This window comes from Daktulosphaira vitifoliae, unplaced genomic scaffold (assembly GCF_025091365.1).
Source record: "Daktulosphaira vitifoliae isolate Bord-2020 unplaced genomic scaffold, ASM2509136v1 Scaffold_30, whole genome shotgun sequence".
Classification (NCBI taxonomy): Eukaryota; Metazoa; Arthropoda; class Insecta; order Hemiptera; family Phylloxeridae; genus Daktulosphaira; species Daktulosphaira vitifoliae.
This window is the reverse complement of record NW_026099601.1, coordinates 50,649-70,156: the sequence shown is the minus strand read 5'-3', so window position 1 is coordinate 70,156 and position 19,508 is coordinate 50,649. Positions and strand designations below refer to the sequence as shown.

The 19,508-nt window shown below is 25.5% G+C and overlaps 2 protein-coding genes across 2 annotated transcripts; both read left to right on the top strand.

Moving 5' to 3' along the window:
* The first annotated feature begins 3,527 nt into the window (after positions 1-3,527).
* LOC126908890 (uncharacterized) lies at positions 3,528-5,924 on the top strand. Its single transcript, XM_050691210.1, has 2 exons — positions 3,528-4,351; positions 5,089-5,924. The coding sequence occupies exons 1-2, from the start codon at positions 3,528-3,530 to the stop codon at positions 5,900-5,902; spliced, it is 1,638 nt and encodes a 545-aa protein (XP_050547167.1). The 3' UTR covers positions 5,903-5,924.
* A 360-nt stretch (positions 5,925-6,284) lies between these two features.
* Positions 6,285-19,001, top strand: LOC126908889 (uncharacterized). Its single transcript, XM_050691209.1, has 3 exons — positions 6,285-7,210; positions 7,673-7,879; positions 18,410-19,001. The coding sequence occupies exons 1-3, from the start codon at positions 6,321-6,323 to the stop codon at positions 18,999-19,001; spliced, it is 1,689 nt and encodes a 562-aa protein (XP_050547166.1). The 5' UTR covers positions 6,285-6,320.
* Positions 19,002-19,508: the final 507 nt, after the last annotated feature.

Sequence of the window (19,508 nt, the reverse complement as noted above, 5' to 3'; positions counted from 1 at the left end):
TAAAAAAAAAATAAAAAAATAAAAAAAAAAACACATCATAGTAAAATTAATACCTTCTCAGCTTCGCATCGAAGCTAAAAGGACTTGCATGTACAAAAACATCATAAAGATCATGTATTCTGGTAATTTTACTTTGAGACTTCATTTGACTTTTATATGTATTAAAATACTAGTCTAGACATACATAAAATAAAAGGATTTATACATGTGCAACGTTTCTAATTACAAATGTGAGTCTTTTGTCGAAAAACAAATAATTGTTGTAAAGAATATATGTTTATTAAAAAACAAATAATGTACATAGTGTTTTACCCAATAAAGTGTCCGTTGCGTGTATTTGCTCAGTTTTTATTGAGCTACTGGACATTTTTAGTGTCGAGCAAATTACTTGACATCTCGATGGTACTTATTTACTGGTAATGGTGAAACTTGCATTTTATGTCCTACTAAAATAAAAATCTTTAATCGATGGTCAAATAATTCAACGCGGAACTTGCCTCCCCGCCGTTTAATGTCTTAATATAATAAGAAACTGTACGTGTACCCGACACAACTATAAACAAAAATTCACTTTTTGAACTAAACTATCACCTCTGTTTCAGGCTAAAACAATCTCTGCCACAGTAACTATTTAATAATAAATTTGAAAATAAAGTATTAAAGTAAAATAATTAAATACGTGAACACTACACGCAAACTCCACTAACTATAAAATAGACGCATACATTAAACAACAATAAAAAAAAAAATAATGTTTAATTGAAATTTATAATTGAGTCATCTACAATTTTTCAAAATGAATTATAATATCGCTGAATTTAGTATAGTACCTACAATTTAAACGTTACAGCTCTATTATGTTAATAATAATAGACGTTAAAGGATCTGAGTTAATAACATAGTTTACCTACAAAATTGATTTAAAAGTGGTAAGATATTATTTATATAGTAATATTACGGGTTTAGATCAACAATGTTCACGACGGTGTCATTAATTCTTCTCGGTCTCATGTAGAATCTCTATTGCATATTTATCCACTAATCGGCTTAGACAAAAGACAATATATAAATTGTATTAATAAATGAATAATAATTAGAAGACACACGATGCGTAGTTTATGACTAGCGGGCATGTGGGATATTAGTCTGAGAAATTAATAACTTTTTTTTTTTATAAGAGTGGAAAAAATCCATCGCAGTATATTGTCTTATATTATTAAACGCATGAAATCGTGGTGGTCTTGGACCGAATAACAGTCATCAGAGAGATTTAAAAAACAATGGCGCATAGGTAAAACTAAAATCAAATTCGTTGTCCCATTGTGTGTGTGGCGTTTAAGTAATTACGATATACGTTTCGATTATTCTGGGATTATTGTTTTATACGTCTCCCTTGGTCTGCCATTCAAAACTATTACTGCGATTTATTCATGAATGGTAAATGGTGAACTAATTGATCCCCAAGGCATACATTATAATCAGTCAATCAGTAATCGAGACACAACTACATAGATACCAAACACGTGTTATTGATAGTCACGAGTCAAGACCGATTCTTCAAACGGAATCTCCATTCATAACAAATTATTATCTGATTTTTAAACATATATAATAATATTAAAATTTGTCATCATTCTATGATGCGAAGCATGGAGAAATAATAACGTTAAGCAATAATTTCCCCGAAAAATTAAAAACATAATAATTAATAGAAGAGTATTACAAATATAGACAAATTATTTGAACATTATATTTACTTTTTAAGTAATATATATATATTGTTATACTTTGATGACAAATTTCTGAGATGAAAAAAAAAACAAATCCAATGAAATTGTCTTATTTCAATGATATTTATAATTGATTTTAATAACAAATTAAAAAATTGTTAGATATTTTAAATGGTTAAATTGTTTTGTACGAGTCTTCGTTGAGTCAACATTCTGAGGGTGTATTAGGATTTTATTTCTTAAGATGTAAGAAAATATGTTGGATTGAATAAAAATACTTTAAATAAGAATAGATTAAAATAGAGTCCATTATTTATATTATCATTTAATGTATTATGTGTTTTTTCTTAAAATCTATTTGAACAGTCTACTAGCACTAAAAACATCTGCAACATAAACCGATAGTATCACAGCGTTATCCTGAAGAATATATTCATATTCGTATTTTATATATTTTAAAAACATAAAAGTATATAAAAAAATTTAAATAATAAATGTTGAATGAAAGATTATTAATTTTTAATTCCTATATTTATTCACAATTATTAAACAATTAATTTTCTGGTATTGAAGTTTTGATTCTTGTGCGTTGTAAAAGAATATGTGGATATTTTCAAGTGTAATAGGGAGTAGATATATTTATAAGTTTCCTTGGTCTACCATTAGTATTGAATATTTAATACCAATAAAACACATTGTAAAATATTTAAAAAGTGATTTACTAAACACCTTGAAAATTAGTCGAGAAATTCCATATTTCTCAATTAATTTGTTTTCAAAGTTATTTTGCTGAATAAATGTTTAACTGTCTACTATTCAATTTTCAATCATTTAACGTTTAAGATGATCTGAAAAAAAGCGTACTTATTTTTAAAAAACGGCAACATTGTCATGTTGTATATTGATGATCATTACCGGTTTATAAAAATATGATAAAATGCCTAATAACATTTTTTTAATAATGTTATGACGTTATTACAACATATTATGTTATAAAAATGTTTTTATAAAATTATATATTAAAATTGCTATCTGTATGTACACCCTATGATATTATAAACCAGCACCACTTCTCAATAAGACCCAAAAAATGACAGATTTTAAAAATAAGTTTTCAATTTTTCATCTATATGAAAGGAACTAATTGTATTTTCTAAAAAAATATTAAAAGTTTACTATAAAGAGTAACAAAACAAAAAAAATTATTATCTACTGGTTAAAATACAATAACTTAACAAATGATTATTAGAATCATTAACAATTTACAATGTAATCATTATAATAAATAAAAAAAAATTTATATTTTCATAGCTCAACAAAAAAAATGTCATTATATATCTTAACATATTTTTCACAATGGTAAATTTTACACTATGCAAGGTCAGCCTTGCTTAGCGTTCCATTGCATACTATTCCGCAAAATTTCATTCTTGATAACTACTTTCCTAATCTGTATAACACTCCGCAAATATTTATAAATAACACTAGTATAAAAAAATTATTCCAACATAATATATAAACAATGAAACGACTAAAAATAATCAACTGCTGCATTTGCTTAAAATATTAATATTAAAATTATCCAAATATGTTAGGTATTACAATTTATATTTTACATAAAAATAAATAAGTTCTATTAAAATTTTACAAATTATAATATTTTTTAATGTTAAATTGTGAATCATGTTACCAAAGTTATTTTATTCTATTTGTTATACTTTGTGGATTTTAACTAAAACATGTTTTGTAGATTGTAAAATAAGGCCAAAAACATATGAAAAATATTTGTCAGGAGTAATGGATCATATAAGTGAACAAGTTGGATGGGATTCTATGGAGAATTTGGAAATTAAATACGACATTTCTACAGAGATGAGTACTAATATTAAAGACGTTATTTGCAAAGGGAGTCGTATAGTACTACCAAAAAAGTTCGAAGCTATAATTCATATTTTAAATTACACGTATACAGATGTCATTCACACATTTATTGATCATATTAGCGCTATAGCTAAACGATGTCAAGAATATTATGACTTCAACCAGGGAGATAATTTTTTANACCAGTGTCAAGAATATTACGACTTAAACCAGGGAGATAATTTATTAAGTTGTACAGTTTTACTTCAAAGTGTTGTGGAAAATTCGAAAACCATGTTTGAACAGTTATACAATGTAATGAACTATCTTAGCAACATCGATTTTAAACTATTAGTGAGTGGAAAACAAACTTTCTCAATACCTATTATAGATGAAATTTATACATTTGTAGAATTTGCAACACTAAAAATTCAACAAAATACTCAGATTTTTATCGACCTAAACGATCCCAAGACAAAAGAAGATGCTTATAAGGTTATTTTAGATGTGAACAGTTTTATGGAAGGGAAAGGTCACGAGTCCTACCAAAAAATTAAACAGAATAATAGTTTAATTATTTACAATCATAAACCAAAGTGCTTACTTGAAGAGAATCTAAAAGACTATAATGCACGACAAAATAAAAACATTGAGTTGAGCTATTATTTAAGTGAATGGCTTAACATGTATTATGATGAAATTTCTACAAATTTCTACAAAAATCTTGGTTTTGAACAAGTTTTAGATTTAAATGAGAAAAGGTAAGAAAATCTATTTCAAAACTTTGTAGAGTAATAGTGAAAATTTATAAATTACCGTACATAAATGTCAAATTTATTCTGTTTCTTTTACTTTTTTTAATAATCAAAAAANACATAAATGTCAAATTTATTCTGTTTCTTTTACTTTTTTTAATAATCAAAAAAAAAATATATTTATATATATAAAGAACGCAATCTAGTAATAAGTAACTTTTTAATGTTATTTGGCACACTAACATGATGAAAAATCATGTTATATGAGTTTCCCAACAATTATAGAATTTAACGCTGTCAACTGTATAATTACTATTATGTATTCAATGTATAATTTTATCCGTAATTTTAGAAAACATATTTATCTATTTGTATCACTAAATATACTATTAATGAAAAAGTTTACTCAACCGATATTAACATTATTCGCTTTACCCGTGATATTAATTTTACAAATTTCCTTTATTAATTTTTGAAAAACAAAAAAAATATTCTTAGTAATGTTTATACGCTATATGAAAATCTATACCCCTAACCAAATGAGAATTTTATGTTAGGCACTCTTCTCACATGTAATTAAAAATTATATTAACTCAAAAAATAATATTATCAAACTGGTTGAAAATAGTCAACATTTTATTTTATTTTCAAAAATTACCTCTAAAATGTACTCTTAGGAATAATTATTATGAAAACATTATTGGAAGTATATTTAATAAATCACAAATGCATATATTTTTTAGTAGTATCAAACATCCAGTTCATAAATATAATAATATTAGTCAAAAGGATAAAATCGAACAATTAAATGCAATTACTAATGAAAGTGGATGGAAATCATTGAAACATATTAATATTGTATTTAATGACCAAGTTATAAGCGTAGACCGTATTCTTAGACACCCAGCAGACAAACTAAATTTTCATTGCAAAAAACAACATTTATTAAGATTGATCAAGTGCATTTATACAGAAATAATGATTAAGTATTATGAATATGTAAATTTTATATTAAATTTTTGTGAATCCGGAATTGTAAAAACTAATGATTTAATATATATAAATTTTGTGCGACAAATTTTTGATGCAGTTTATAAGTCAATGAAAATGTTTGAAGTAATGTATAAAACATTGGTTACTTTAAATAAACTAATAGGAGAATATTTGCATGACAACTACAATTCGAATTTAAAATGTTTGTGCACTTCAATAACCAATTTACTTGGGGAAATAAAGTCAGGAAATTATATCCTGGATGTTTTGGATAGCAAAAGTGATAACAGTAAACAGAAATTAACCCTAATTAACGCAAGAAACTACTTACATACTTTCTCAAAATTTCTAAAATTTAACAAATCGAAAAGTCATCCATTAAATAGAATGCACGAAAAACAATGTCCATTACGAAATTTATTGTTAAACATTGACATACCTTTATCAATAAATACCGACAATTTTTCATCTGCTTGTAACGAACTAATTGTATTTTCTAAAAATGTTATAAAAGTTTACTATGAAGAATTAGGTTTAACTAAATTAAATCAATTTATTCATTAATGTTTTTTAGGTTCGATATCCATATCGGCCTTATACATTTTTTATATTACTATTTAATATTTCATAATATTTTAGTTTCCATGTTTAATTGATTTCTTAATTGATTAATATATGTATTAATATTAATTATACTATGTATGTTTTTTTTGTATGTCTGTCCACTTTTTTCAGTTCTCACCGAAACGATATCTTTCAACGATACGTCAATATCATAAATTGCAACTAGTCGAACATATTATCCTTAATATGTTTGAACATATTATTTAAACAATTAAAAATAATCAACCGCTATGTTTGCTTAAAAATATTAATTTATATGAAAATTTTAGGTACTACAATATATATATCTAACTAGAAAATTAATAATTCTACAAAAATTTTACTAACTATAATATTTGTGTAATTTAAATTTTGAATAATGTTACCCAAGTTATTTCTTTCTATATTTTATACCTTTTGGATTCTAACTACAAAATGCTTTGTGAGTTGCAAAATAAGACCAAAATCATATGAAAAATATTTGACAGAAGTAATGGATCATTTAAGTGAACAAGTTGGATGGGATTCTTTGCAACATTTGGAAATTAAAAACGAAATTTCTACAGAAATAAGCACTAATATTAAGGACGTTATTTGCAAAGGGAGTAGTACAATACTATCAAAAAAGTTCGATGCTATAATTCATATTTTAAATTACACGTATACAGATGTCATTCACACATTTATTGATCATATTAGCGCTATAGCTAAACGATGTCAAGAATATTATGACTTCAATCTGGGAGATGATTTATTAAGTTGTATAGTTTTACTTCAAAGTGTTGTGGAAAATTCGAAAACTATGTTTGAACAGTTATACAATGTAATGAACTATCTTAGCAACATAGATTTTAAATTATTAGCGAATTTTAAAAAAACATTTTCAGTACCTATTGTAGATGAAATTTATACTTTTGTAGAATATGCAACATTAAAAAGTAAAAAAAATACACAGATTTTTATCAATCCAAACGATCCAAACACAAAGAGAGAAGCTTATGAGGTTATTTTAGATGTGAACAGTTTTATCCAACGAAAAGGTAACCAGTCCTACCAAAAAATTAAAGAGAAAAATAGTTTAATTGTATACAATCATAAACAAAAGTGCTTACTTGAAGATAATCTAAAAGACTATAATGCACGACAAAATAGAAACATTGAGTTGAGCTATTATTTATGTGAATGGCTTAACATGTATTACGTTGAAATTTCTACAAATTTATACAAAAATCTTGGTTTTGAAGAAGTTTTAGAATTAAATGAGGCAAGGTAAGAAAATTTATTTGATATTATTGTAGATTAATAGTAAACATTTATAAATTACTGTTTATATCATTAAATATTCTATTAATGAAAAAGTTTACAAGTCCGATAATAACATTATAATCAACTAACAAAAAAAAAATTTCTCGTTATAATGTTTATATGCTAGATGAAAGTCTTAGTCCCTTAACCCAATAAGAATTAATTATTATACCAGAAAATAATTTTATCGACATGGATATGAACCAGTCAAACTTTTATTTAATACATTCTACATTAACTAATAAACAAAGTAATAACAAGTTCCTATTGAATTCTCAAAAGTTACCCCTTAAGAATTACTTTTTCTTACAATAAACTTGATATATACAATGATTCATAATAATTATTTAAAGTTCTATGAAAACATTATTTACGATAAAACTATGAGAAGTATACTTAATAAATCTCAGTGTATATATTTTTTAGTATTTTCAAACCTACAATTTATTCATATAAAAATATTTGTCATAAACAAGTAATCCAACAATTAAACACAATTACTAAAGGAAGTGGATGGAAGTCGTTGAAACATATTAATATTATATTTAATGATCAAGTTGTAAGCGTAGACCGTATTCTTAGACACCCAGCAGACAGAATTAATTTTCATTGTAAAATTCAACATGTATTAAGGTTGATCAAGTGTATTTATACAGAAATATTGTTTAAGTATTGCAAGTATGTAATTTCCTTATTAAATTTTTGTGAATCGGTTTATGTAAAAAGTAATGATGTAGCATATATAAATTTTGTGCGACAAATTTTTGATGCAGTAAATGAGACAACTAATATGTTTGATATAATATATAAAACATTGGTTTCATTACATAATTTTAGAGGAAAATATTATCATGACAACGTCAATTCTAATTTAATATCTTTGTGTACTTTAATAACAAACTTACTTGAAGAAATAAAATCTGGAAATTGTTCAATGGCTGTTTTGGCTACCAAAAGTGATAACAGTAACCTGAAAGTAATGCAATTTGACGCATCAACATGCGTTAAAAAATTCTCAGAATTTCTAAAATATTACAAATCGAAAAGTCATCCATTAAATAAAACGCATGAAAAACATTGTCCATTACGAAATTTATCGTTAAACATTGACATACCCGAGTCAATAAATACCGTCAATTTTTCATCTGCTTGTAACGAACTAATTGTATTTTCTAAAAATGTTATAAAAGTTTATTATGAAGATTTAGGTCTCAATAAATTAAATTAATTTATTCATTCATTTTTTTTTTACGTCTCAACCATATGCAAAAGCACATAAGATCCTATAATTATTTGTTTGTATAATCCACAAACCGCTTTTAAAAAAAGTTTTTACAGACAGACTCTTGTCGTTAGCTTACNTATGCTGGATATCTGAATTAATTTTGATATATAATAAAGAAAAACTGAGGTCGTTAGTTTAAATAAAATTGTATTATTCATTCAATAAAAATAATAAATAACACAATATAAATTACAAATAAAACACTATGTGATATAAATATAAGTAATCAATAAAAATACCAATAAATATAAATTGTAATCAATTAATATGATTTTTAGTATGTTCATAGTTTGATTAAATCAATAATCAGTTGCAAATCTATATAATACACACTAAAATTATCTATGAAATCTTTGAGTTAAAATTTAACTGTTGTCGTCTGAGTGGCAATTTAATTAAGCCATTCGTTCGGAATATAAAAACAAATAAATATATATTATTATTAACTGCAGGTTTGAATACAATAACCCCTCTTATTAATATTAATATAGATTAATAATATTATTATTATTAATCTATATTTAATAATTAAATTATCTCAAAAAATTATTTAATTTTGTTTTTGAAGTCATTCACAACTTTCTTAAAATTAAACACTATCTACAGATTTGCATTGAAACGTTTCTTACTATAACGATTTTAATCACTGTCAGTTATCATCTATACTTGTCCCAACTATGCTACGACGAAACTGTGATACCGGTTTTTTTTTTATCCATTATATATACCACTCTCACCTTTTACATCCTTTTATCCCTTTCATCCAAAATACTTTTTTGTGTTTCTACATGGTTATTTGGTGTTTCACATTAAATGACATGAGGACAGTAGATACATATAACTAACACAAATTTTAAGAAAGGCACCATAATAAAAATTATAACAACAAGTATGTAAGCATATACGAATGATCTAAAAATTTCATAATAAATTATTTCATTAATTGCGAAATAAATACATATATTAGCATGTAATCAATTAATTTAAACAATACTTATTAATTTTCAACACAGTAATTTTTAATTGAGAAAAAAACAAATTTTCAACTTAATGCGTATTTTCTATTTGATATATATATGTAACCATGTGACTGATGCAAATCAGATTATAACTGACAAACGACGTTCTTATAATAATGTTTATAACAACTTCAAAATAATTATTTGTAAAAAATTGTCTTAAACTGCTAATAATCAAACATTTAATAAGAGTATGATAAATCATGTCATATAGGTATTTTTAACCTACTTAGAAATATATCCATGTTTTACACAGTATATTGCATTACTTAAAAACCAGTAGCTCTAAACGATTTACAACCCCATAACGTTATCGTTTCTTATAATCATGTAAATATTTCTTTTCAATATATACTAATCCTGATTCATAGAACGTTTAAAATTAATAGAATAAAATAAATATTTATATTAAATCAAATCTAATGGTGTAAAAAATAATAAGATTGTCCATAGGAAATCTGTAGTAAATACAAATTTTAAGCATTAGGTGTATAAAAAAAATTGTATGAACATATTATTTAAACAATTATAAATAATCAACCGCTGTGTTTGCTTGGGCAAGTTAAGTGTCAGATTTACAAAAAAAATATTCTAAATGACAGGTAATGACATCAAGCATCTATATAAAAAAAAAAATTATATTGATATGTTCATTTTTGAAAAAGAGCATTATTAAGTTAAAAATATAAAAAAGAATTTTTTTACAAAAATCGTAATTTTTTATTAACTTTGATGTTTATTTTCACCATGAAAACAAGTCCAGAGGTCAAATTTTTTTTTTCAAATTAAAGTATATTACATTAGCTTAATTTAAGATATTTAACTTAAATAACTTTTGATCCAGTTAATATTTTTAGTTGATTTTTTTTTTAAATAATAGTTATACGTTAGGTCTATAGCTATATCTCAATAATTAATTTTTTTACATTTTATTAAAAATATTAATTATTTTTAAATTTTAAATAAAATGTAAAAAAAATAATCTAAGATAGCTATTTTGTAGAGTAGAATTTAAGAAAAATTTTAGTAAAAAAATATCTTATTAATATTCAGTAGTAAATATTCTGTAGCGTTTTGAAGTTTGTAAAATTTTGAATTTTCATGTACTATTTTACGGTATTAAACACTGAAATACGTATTGAGAAAAGGACAGAAGAAAACGCTATCTTTTCATGATTACTGTGTATACATATGATGATAGTGTGTATACATTACAAACTTGGCATAAATACCATGATAAGAAATTAGATAAGGCAATTATTACTTATCACTCTCATTCAAAAGTATATTGAAAAGATAGCGTTTTCTTCTGTCCTTTTCTCAATACGTATTTCAATGTTTAATACCGTAAAATAGTACATGAAAATTCAAAATTTCACAAACTTCAAAACGCTACAGAATATTTACTATTGAATATTAATAAGATATTTTTTTACTAAAATTTTTCTTAAATTCTACTCTACAAAATAGCTATCTTAGATTTTTTTTTTTACATTTTATTTAAAATTTAAAAATAATTAATATTTTTAATAAAATGTAAAAAAATTATGATTGAGATATAGCTATAGACCTAACGTATAACTATTATTTAAAAAAAAAATCAACTAAAAATATTAACTGGATCAAAAGTTATTTAAGTTGTCAGTGAGTGGTGGGCCACCCTGTATATAAANAAAAGTTATTTAAGTTGTCAGTGAGTGGTGGGCCACCCTATATATAAAAGTGTCAGACCTTCCGGAACATTTTCAAAAGTAAAGTTGAAAAAGTTAATTTTTTGTGAAAAAGTTGTCATTTTAAATCCTCCCTTGTGGGCAGATAAAGGATCAAATTTACAAAAAAATATACCAAATAATAGATAAAAACATTAAGCACTTATAAAAAAAATATTATATTGATATGTTCATTTTTGAAAAAGTTACGGCAGTTTTTAGTAAAAAAAATTGAAAAAACTTCGAAAATTATCGTTTTTTTGGAGGTTTCCCCCATTTATGGTGAACGATGGAAATTTTTTCAATTTTTAAGGGTAATGGCTTCGACTAGATACAATTTGTGATCTTTTGACGTATCGTTAAAAGAAATCCGTTCGGTGAGAACTGAGAAAAAGTGGTAACAGACACAAAAAAAAAAAAACACATCATAGTAACTAATACCTTCTCAGCTTCGCATCGAAGCTAAAAAACACATTATCGTAAAACCAATACCTTCTCAGCTTCGCATCGAAACTAAAAGTGAAAAAAATTAGCTTCGCATCGAAGCTAATATTATTATTAACAGCAGGTTTAAATACAATAACTCCTTCTTACATATATTTAAAAATTAAATTGACTTAGAAAATAATTTACCAGTCAAAATTTTATTTAATTCATTCTACCTTAATTAACGAACAAAGTAATAAGGGGTTCCTATTAGATCTTAAAAGTTACCCATAAAATCTACCCTTCGGAATAATTTTTTCTTATAATAATTTGATATTTACAATGATTTATAATAATTAAATAAATTTCTATGAAAACATTATTTAACGAAAAAATTAGAAAAGATATACTTAATTAATCACCAATAAGATACTTAAAAATAGAATTGGTTCTCAACTCTTCAAATTTTGTAAATCAATCGGTAGTACTAGACACACAGAATATATTTGACATTTAAATATATTAATTTATAAAGTTTTCCCTATTACTCTACAAAATTTTCAAATAAATTTTCTTGCCCTTTTAAAACTTTTGTAAGTAATGTTAAAATAAAATAAAGAACAAAATCTAGAATTTTAACACAAAAATAGTATATTTTAAAATTATGTAGCCATTTACACTATAAAAACAAAATAAAGTATGTAATTTTTTTGCCATATTAAAATACATTACATATGCTTTAATTTAAGATTTATATAAAAATGTAAGTATTTTTGGAACACTTTCAAAAGTAAAGTTGAAAATGTTCATTTTTATAAAAAAGTTGTCATTTTGATTTTTCCTCTGTAAGCAGGTGCAGAGTCAGATTAAAAAAATATAATACCAAATCATAGGTAAATACCTAATAAATCTATTAAAAAAAATTGTATTGATCCATACATTTTGCAAAAAGTGTAAAGTAATGTGTTTCCTGAATTAATAATATGTGACTATGGTTCATACATTACATTAGTGTTTTAACTTTAGAACGAGAGATGTAATTTTATATTTTTTCAGTCATTGATTTAAACTGTTAATAAATTTTAAAAAAAATGAAATTATAGTAACAACTGGTCTGACAGACCGTATTTACATAATGTGTGTATATTTTATACGTTCACAGCACTCGAAACGATAGACGTCTATAAATTATAATTTTTAAATTAAATTAAAATGATAAAATTGTATACAGATATAAAAAATACCAATAATCAGTGAAAACCAATATTCAGTTGAATACTGATACCATTTATTAGAAATTGTTGTACAAATTACAAAAATCTTAATATAACGGATATGATATTGTTAGCAGCGCACTTGAGCTTGAATTTGACGCGTGTCACTAGGTTGTCTGACTACTGGCATCCCTTTCATTTCCTGGTTGCTGGACGGTCTCTTATCACGTGACTTGCCAGCGAACCTTGCACAGTGTAAATTGTACCATTGTCAATAATAGGCTAAGATATATAAGTGAAATTTTTTGTTGATGAGCTATGAAAATGTAAAATATTCATGTTTACTAGAAAAGATTACATTGCAAATTGTTAAAGATTCTAATAATCGTTAATTATGTATTTTGGTATATTGTGTTTAAACCTGTAGATAATAATATTTTTTGTTTTATTTTTATACACCGCACGAATGGTTTAATTAAATTATTTAAGTCGTACAATAGCCAATTTTTAACCAAAAAAATTCATAGATAATATTATTATGTATTATGTAGATTTGCAACTGATTATTGATTTAAACCAATCTTTGTGCTTATTAAAAATCACATTTTTTGATACAGATTTATATTTATTGGTATTTTTATCGATTAGTCATTATTGTATATATATTGTATATATATTGTATATATAGATTATTTTTATTTTTTTAGCATTTTATATTCTTTTATATATTATTATTATAATTGAGTGAATAATACAATTTTATGTGAATCAACGAACACGGTATTCCTTTATTATCCTACCGAATTCTGTGATGTACCTGTAAGAACAGCTCAAAAAAAGGCTTTTTGGGTCGGAGCTCCAACTAGACGTAACAAAAAAAATAAAAAGATATAAAAAAAACGAAAGCACAGTGGGGTAACGGAACAGTGTGAACGTGGCATAGTTGGGGGGAGTATAGATGATATCATTTGATATATATAGTGATTAAAATCACTATTATTAGAAATGCTTCGACGCAAATCTGTAGATAGTGTTTAATTAAAAAAAATTAATGAATTATTCAATGAGCAAAAGGAACTTTTATTTTATTTTTATTAAATTCTGATTACAAGTTTTTTGATTTATAAGTGTAATATATGAATGAAAATTTATTATAGTAATGAAATATTTAAATAATATTATAAAAATATAAATGATAATAGGCGTGTAAACGGGATTATTAAGCGTAATAAATCTAACTATAACGTTTTGTATTATTTTTTGATATATTTAATTTTGATATCACTATAATTAACATTAAATTTATATTAAATATGATTATTATTACAAAGTTTTAGTTTCTCCTTTTTTTATAATTAAAACTTCAAAGCATTAAATATAATTGTGCTTAGGAGCGCGTCGCTAACAGCTCAGCGGTAGAACGTACACTAACGAGTATACAAAAGGCCAACCGGCTTTTATTAGATAACAAAAAAAAAAAAAATAGTGCAATTAATAATATATACAAGTCGTCAACATACCGGCCACCATTTTACTATACATGTAAAATCAAAAAAAAAAAAAATAAAATAAGTAAATTAATATTACAACAAAACATAATTAACATATTCTCATTTTTTAATTACAACATTCAAAATTACAAAAAAATATATAATTAAATTAATAAAAATACTCATTTGAATAATTGAAAAGAATTTTACTGAACAACATATTTCACAAACAAACATTTTACGAACTTGGCTCTTCCTTTTCGAGCGGCAAAAGTCAAGAAGTTCTGACTGTTCTCTTGAATTCCCTTCTATCCGTTTTAACCATGGCTACACTGGCAATGTTGTCATTTCCAAAAAAAAACCTTTGAAATTCTACTTAGCCTCCATTGAAGTGGAGGTAAATTACTTTCCTTTATTAGAACCAAATCATCTTTTTTTGGAATAGCCCCAATGATTTTTTCCATTTTGCCCTATATTGAAGCGTAGATAAATATTCAGTTTGCCATCGGTTCCAAACTTGCTGTGATAACTGCGTTACTCTCTGCCATCTTCTCAACCAATTGGGAATTATTTTTGTTAAGTAGGGTTCAGGTATTTCTGTCAATGAACTACCGATTAAAAAATTAATAGGAGTTAATGCATTTAAATCAGACGGATCAATAGACAGCGGCGTTATTGGCCTAGAATTCAAACATGCCTCAAATCGCACAGGAGCGGTATATAATTCTTCGTGACTTAATGAAGCCTCATCAAATGATCTTGTTAAATGTTTTTTAACGGATTTCACTGAACTTTCCCATAAGCCGCCGAGAGATGCAGAACAACTTCTACGTGTTCCTTGGACTTAAGCAGTTCTATTAATTCCATAAATTTTCTATCAGCACCAACCATATTTGTAGCGTTATCTGAATACATAAAATTTACTCAGTCCTCTGTGGGCCCAGAATGTTCTTAACGCACTTAGAAATGAATCGGTCGTTAGATCGCCGACGAGCTCTAAATGGACCGCTTTCGAAGAGAAACAAACAAATAGACAAATATACGCCTTTACCTAAGGTAAGTTTTTTCCAAATGCACTTTTTATTATAATTTCAGCATAATCTACTGCAGTCGCAAAAAACGCACATTCGAATGCATCAGCTTGGCAAATTGCCCTATAGGCTGGTACGGCTTTGGACGGATACAAGCGACGCATTAGTTTACCGTGAATCTGGCAATGTTTCACACAGGCCAGTATTTTTCACGTAGACGATAACAACTCTTGTGATACCAATCTTATGTGCTCGTCTTCGAAAATTGATTTAGTTAGCTTGCACTTTGACGGTAGTTGTGTTGGATTTTTTTTTGTCTCTATTTGCAACTACCGAATTATTTAGCCGGCCACCAACGCGTATTATTTGCGTCTAAAACGCATTTAATCTACTGAATTGACTGTAACCATTAATAAAGACACCTTTTTGCAACACATGTTATTTCTACGACGAAATGTTTTTTCTGCTCTAATTTAATAAACTTAATTAACACTTCGCTTAATTCAGATTCACCGACATTAATGATCTTTATTTAGACGGCGATTTGAACCCCATTATATACGGTTGGGTTGGGTTGACGGCTTTTGATTTTTAGCTACTACAAGCATAACATTTTTATTTTCTTCCACACACGTGTCATAGCTCCTTGGAATTTTAGGCCACATAGACGCTTCTAGCCGCAAGAAATCAGGCGCCCATGTCACCACAAAATCATTGTCCTGTACCATTTTTACATCACACCCTTCGAGAAGTAAATACAATTCATTGTGTAATTAGGTGTCAGACATATAAGCAATCTACCTATTCAATTTTAAATTTAAAATTACCTCGATTAAATATTACATTTACCCCCCCCCCCCCCCGTAAACATATTCAGGGGCAAATATAAACATGGTAAAAGTTGTACAATACTAAATATTGACATTGAAAAATAACATTTTTTTCTTATAATTAAAAATTTTAAGTATAAATCGATTCAATATTTACATTTTATCACAAATTGAGATGAAAGTGAAGATTCACAAATTAAAGTGTATAATACTCTTTTTCAGTGTACCGCATATGCAAAATATGTGACAAAAATAATTTATTTGTTTTATTAGAATACCAGCCTCATTTAAGATAACCCCTATTCAAAATACCCTTCCTGACCATAAGTTTTTTTTGTGTATCTGTCCACTTTTTTCAGCTCTCACCGAAACGATATCTTTCATAGATACGTCAATATCATAAATTTTAACTAGTCGAAAATATTACCCATTGTATGTTTGAACATATTATTTAAACAATTAAAAATAATCCACCACTGTGTTTGCTTAAAAATATTAATTTATATAATAATGTTAGGTACTAACATATATATATCTAACTAGAAAATTAATAATTCTACTAAAATTTTACTTACTATAATATTTGTGTAATTTAAATTTTGAATAATGTTACCCAAGATATTTTATTCTATATTTTGTACCTTTTGGATTCTAACTACAAAACGCTTTGTGAGTTGCAAAATAAGAGGAAAAACATATGAAAAGTATTATTCAGTAGTAATGGATCATTTAAGTGAACAAGTTGGATGGGATTCTTTGCAACATTTGGAAATTAAAAACGAAATTTCTACAGAAATAAGCACTAATATTAAGGACGTTATTTGCAAAGGGAGTCGTATAGTACTACCAAAAAAGTTCGATGCTATAATTCATATTTTAAATTACACGTATACAGATGTCATTCACACATTTATTGATCATATTAGCGCTATAGCTAAACGATGTCAAGAATATTATGACTTCAACCAGGGAGATAATTTTTTAAGTTGTACAGTTTTACTTCAAAGTGTTGTGGAAAATTCGAAAACTATGTTTGAACAGTTATACAATGTAATGAACTATCTTAGCAACATTGATTTTAAACTATTAGCGAGTGCAAAAAAAACTTTCTCTGTACCTATAGTAGATGAAATTTATACTTTTGTAGAATATGCAACATTAAAAATTCAACAAAATACTCAGATTTTTATCGACCTAAACGATCCTAAGACAAAAGAAGATGCTTATGAGGTTATTTTAGATGTGAACAGTTTTATCAAAGGAATAGGTAATGAAAGCTATCAGAAAATTAAAGAGCAAAATAGTTTAATTGTTTACAATCGTAAATCAAAGTGCTTACTTGAAGAGAATCTAAAAGACTATAATGCACGACAAAATAAAAACATTGAGTTGAGCTATTATTTATGTGAATGGCTTAACATGTATTATAATGAAATTTCTACAAATTTCTACAAAAATCTTGGCTTTGAACAAGTTTTAGAATCAAAAAAGGAAGGGTAAGAAAATCTATTTGATATTATTGTAGAGTAATAGTAAACATTTATAAATTACTGTTTATATCATTAAATATTCTATTAATGAAAAAGTTTACAAGTCCGATAATAACATTATAATCAACTAACAAAAAAAAAATGTCTTGTTATAATATTTATATGCTAGATGAAAGTCTTAGTCCCCTTACCCAATAAGAATTAATTATTATATCAGAAAATAATTTTATCGAACTGGATATGAACTAGTCAAACTTTTATTTAATTCATTCTAACTAATAAATAAAGTAATAACGAGTTCCCATTAAATTCTCAAAATTTACCCCCCAATAATTACTTTTTCTTACAATAAACTTGATATTTACAATGATTCATAATAATTAATTAATTTCTATGAAAACATTATTTACGAAAAAACTATGAGAAGTATACTTAATAAATCTCAGTGTATATATTTTGTAGTATTTTCAAACCTCCAATTTATTCATATGAAAATATTTGTCATAAACAAGTAATCGAACAATTAAACACAATTACTAAAGGAAGTGGATGGAAGTCGTTGAAACATATTAATATTATATTTAATGGTCAAGTTATAAGCGTAGACCGTATTTTTAGACACCCAACAGACAGAATTAATTTTCATTGTAAAATTCAACATGTATTAAGGTTGATCAAGTGTATTTATACAGAAATATTGTTTAAGTATTGCAAGTATGTAATTTCCTTATTAAATTTTTGTGAAGCGGTTTATGTAAAAAGTAATGATGTAGCATATATAAATTTTGTGCGACAAATTTTTGATGCAGTAAATGAGACAACTAAAATGTTTGATATAATGCATAAAACATTGGTTTCATTACATAATTTAAGAGGAAAATATAATCATGACAACGTTAATTCTAATTTAATATCTTTGTGTACTTTAATAACAAACTTACTTGAAGAAATAAAATCTGGAAATTGTTCAATGGCTGTTTTGGCTACCAAAAGTGATAAAAATAATATGAAAGTATCGCAATTGGACGCAACAACATGCGTTAGAAAATTCTCAGAATTTCTAAAATATAACAAATTGAAAAGTTCTTTAAATAAAACGCATGAAAAACATTGCCGATTACGAAATTTACCATTAAACATTGATATACCTGAATCAATATATACCGATAAATTTTCATCTGCTTGTAACAAACTTATTGTATTTTCTGAAAATGTTATAAAAGTTTACTTTGAAGAATTAGGTTTAAATAAATTTAATTAATTTATTAATCAATTTTTTTTCTATATCTATTTTTATTTTTTTTATGCCTAGCTAGGTTCTAACACAAACAAGGGGCTTTTTAGTCTGTTCTTACAGCTTGATCACAGATACCCGTCTATGCTGGATATCTGAATTAATTTTGATATATAATAAAGAAAAACTGAGGTCGTTAGTTTAAATAAAATTGTATTATTCATTCAATAAAAATAATAAATAACACAATATAAATTACAAATAAAACACTATGTGATATAAATATAAGTAATCAATAAAAATACCAATAATTATAAATTAGAATCAATTAATATGATTTTTAGTATGTTCATAGTTTGATTAAAATCAATAATCAGTTGCAAATCTATATAATACACATTAAAATTATCTATGAAATCTTTGAGTTAAAATTTAACTGTTGTCGTCTGTGTAGCAATTTAATTAAGCCAATCGTACGGAATATAAAAACAAATAAATATATATTATTATTAACTGCAGGTTTAAATACAATAA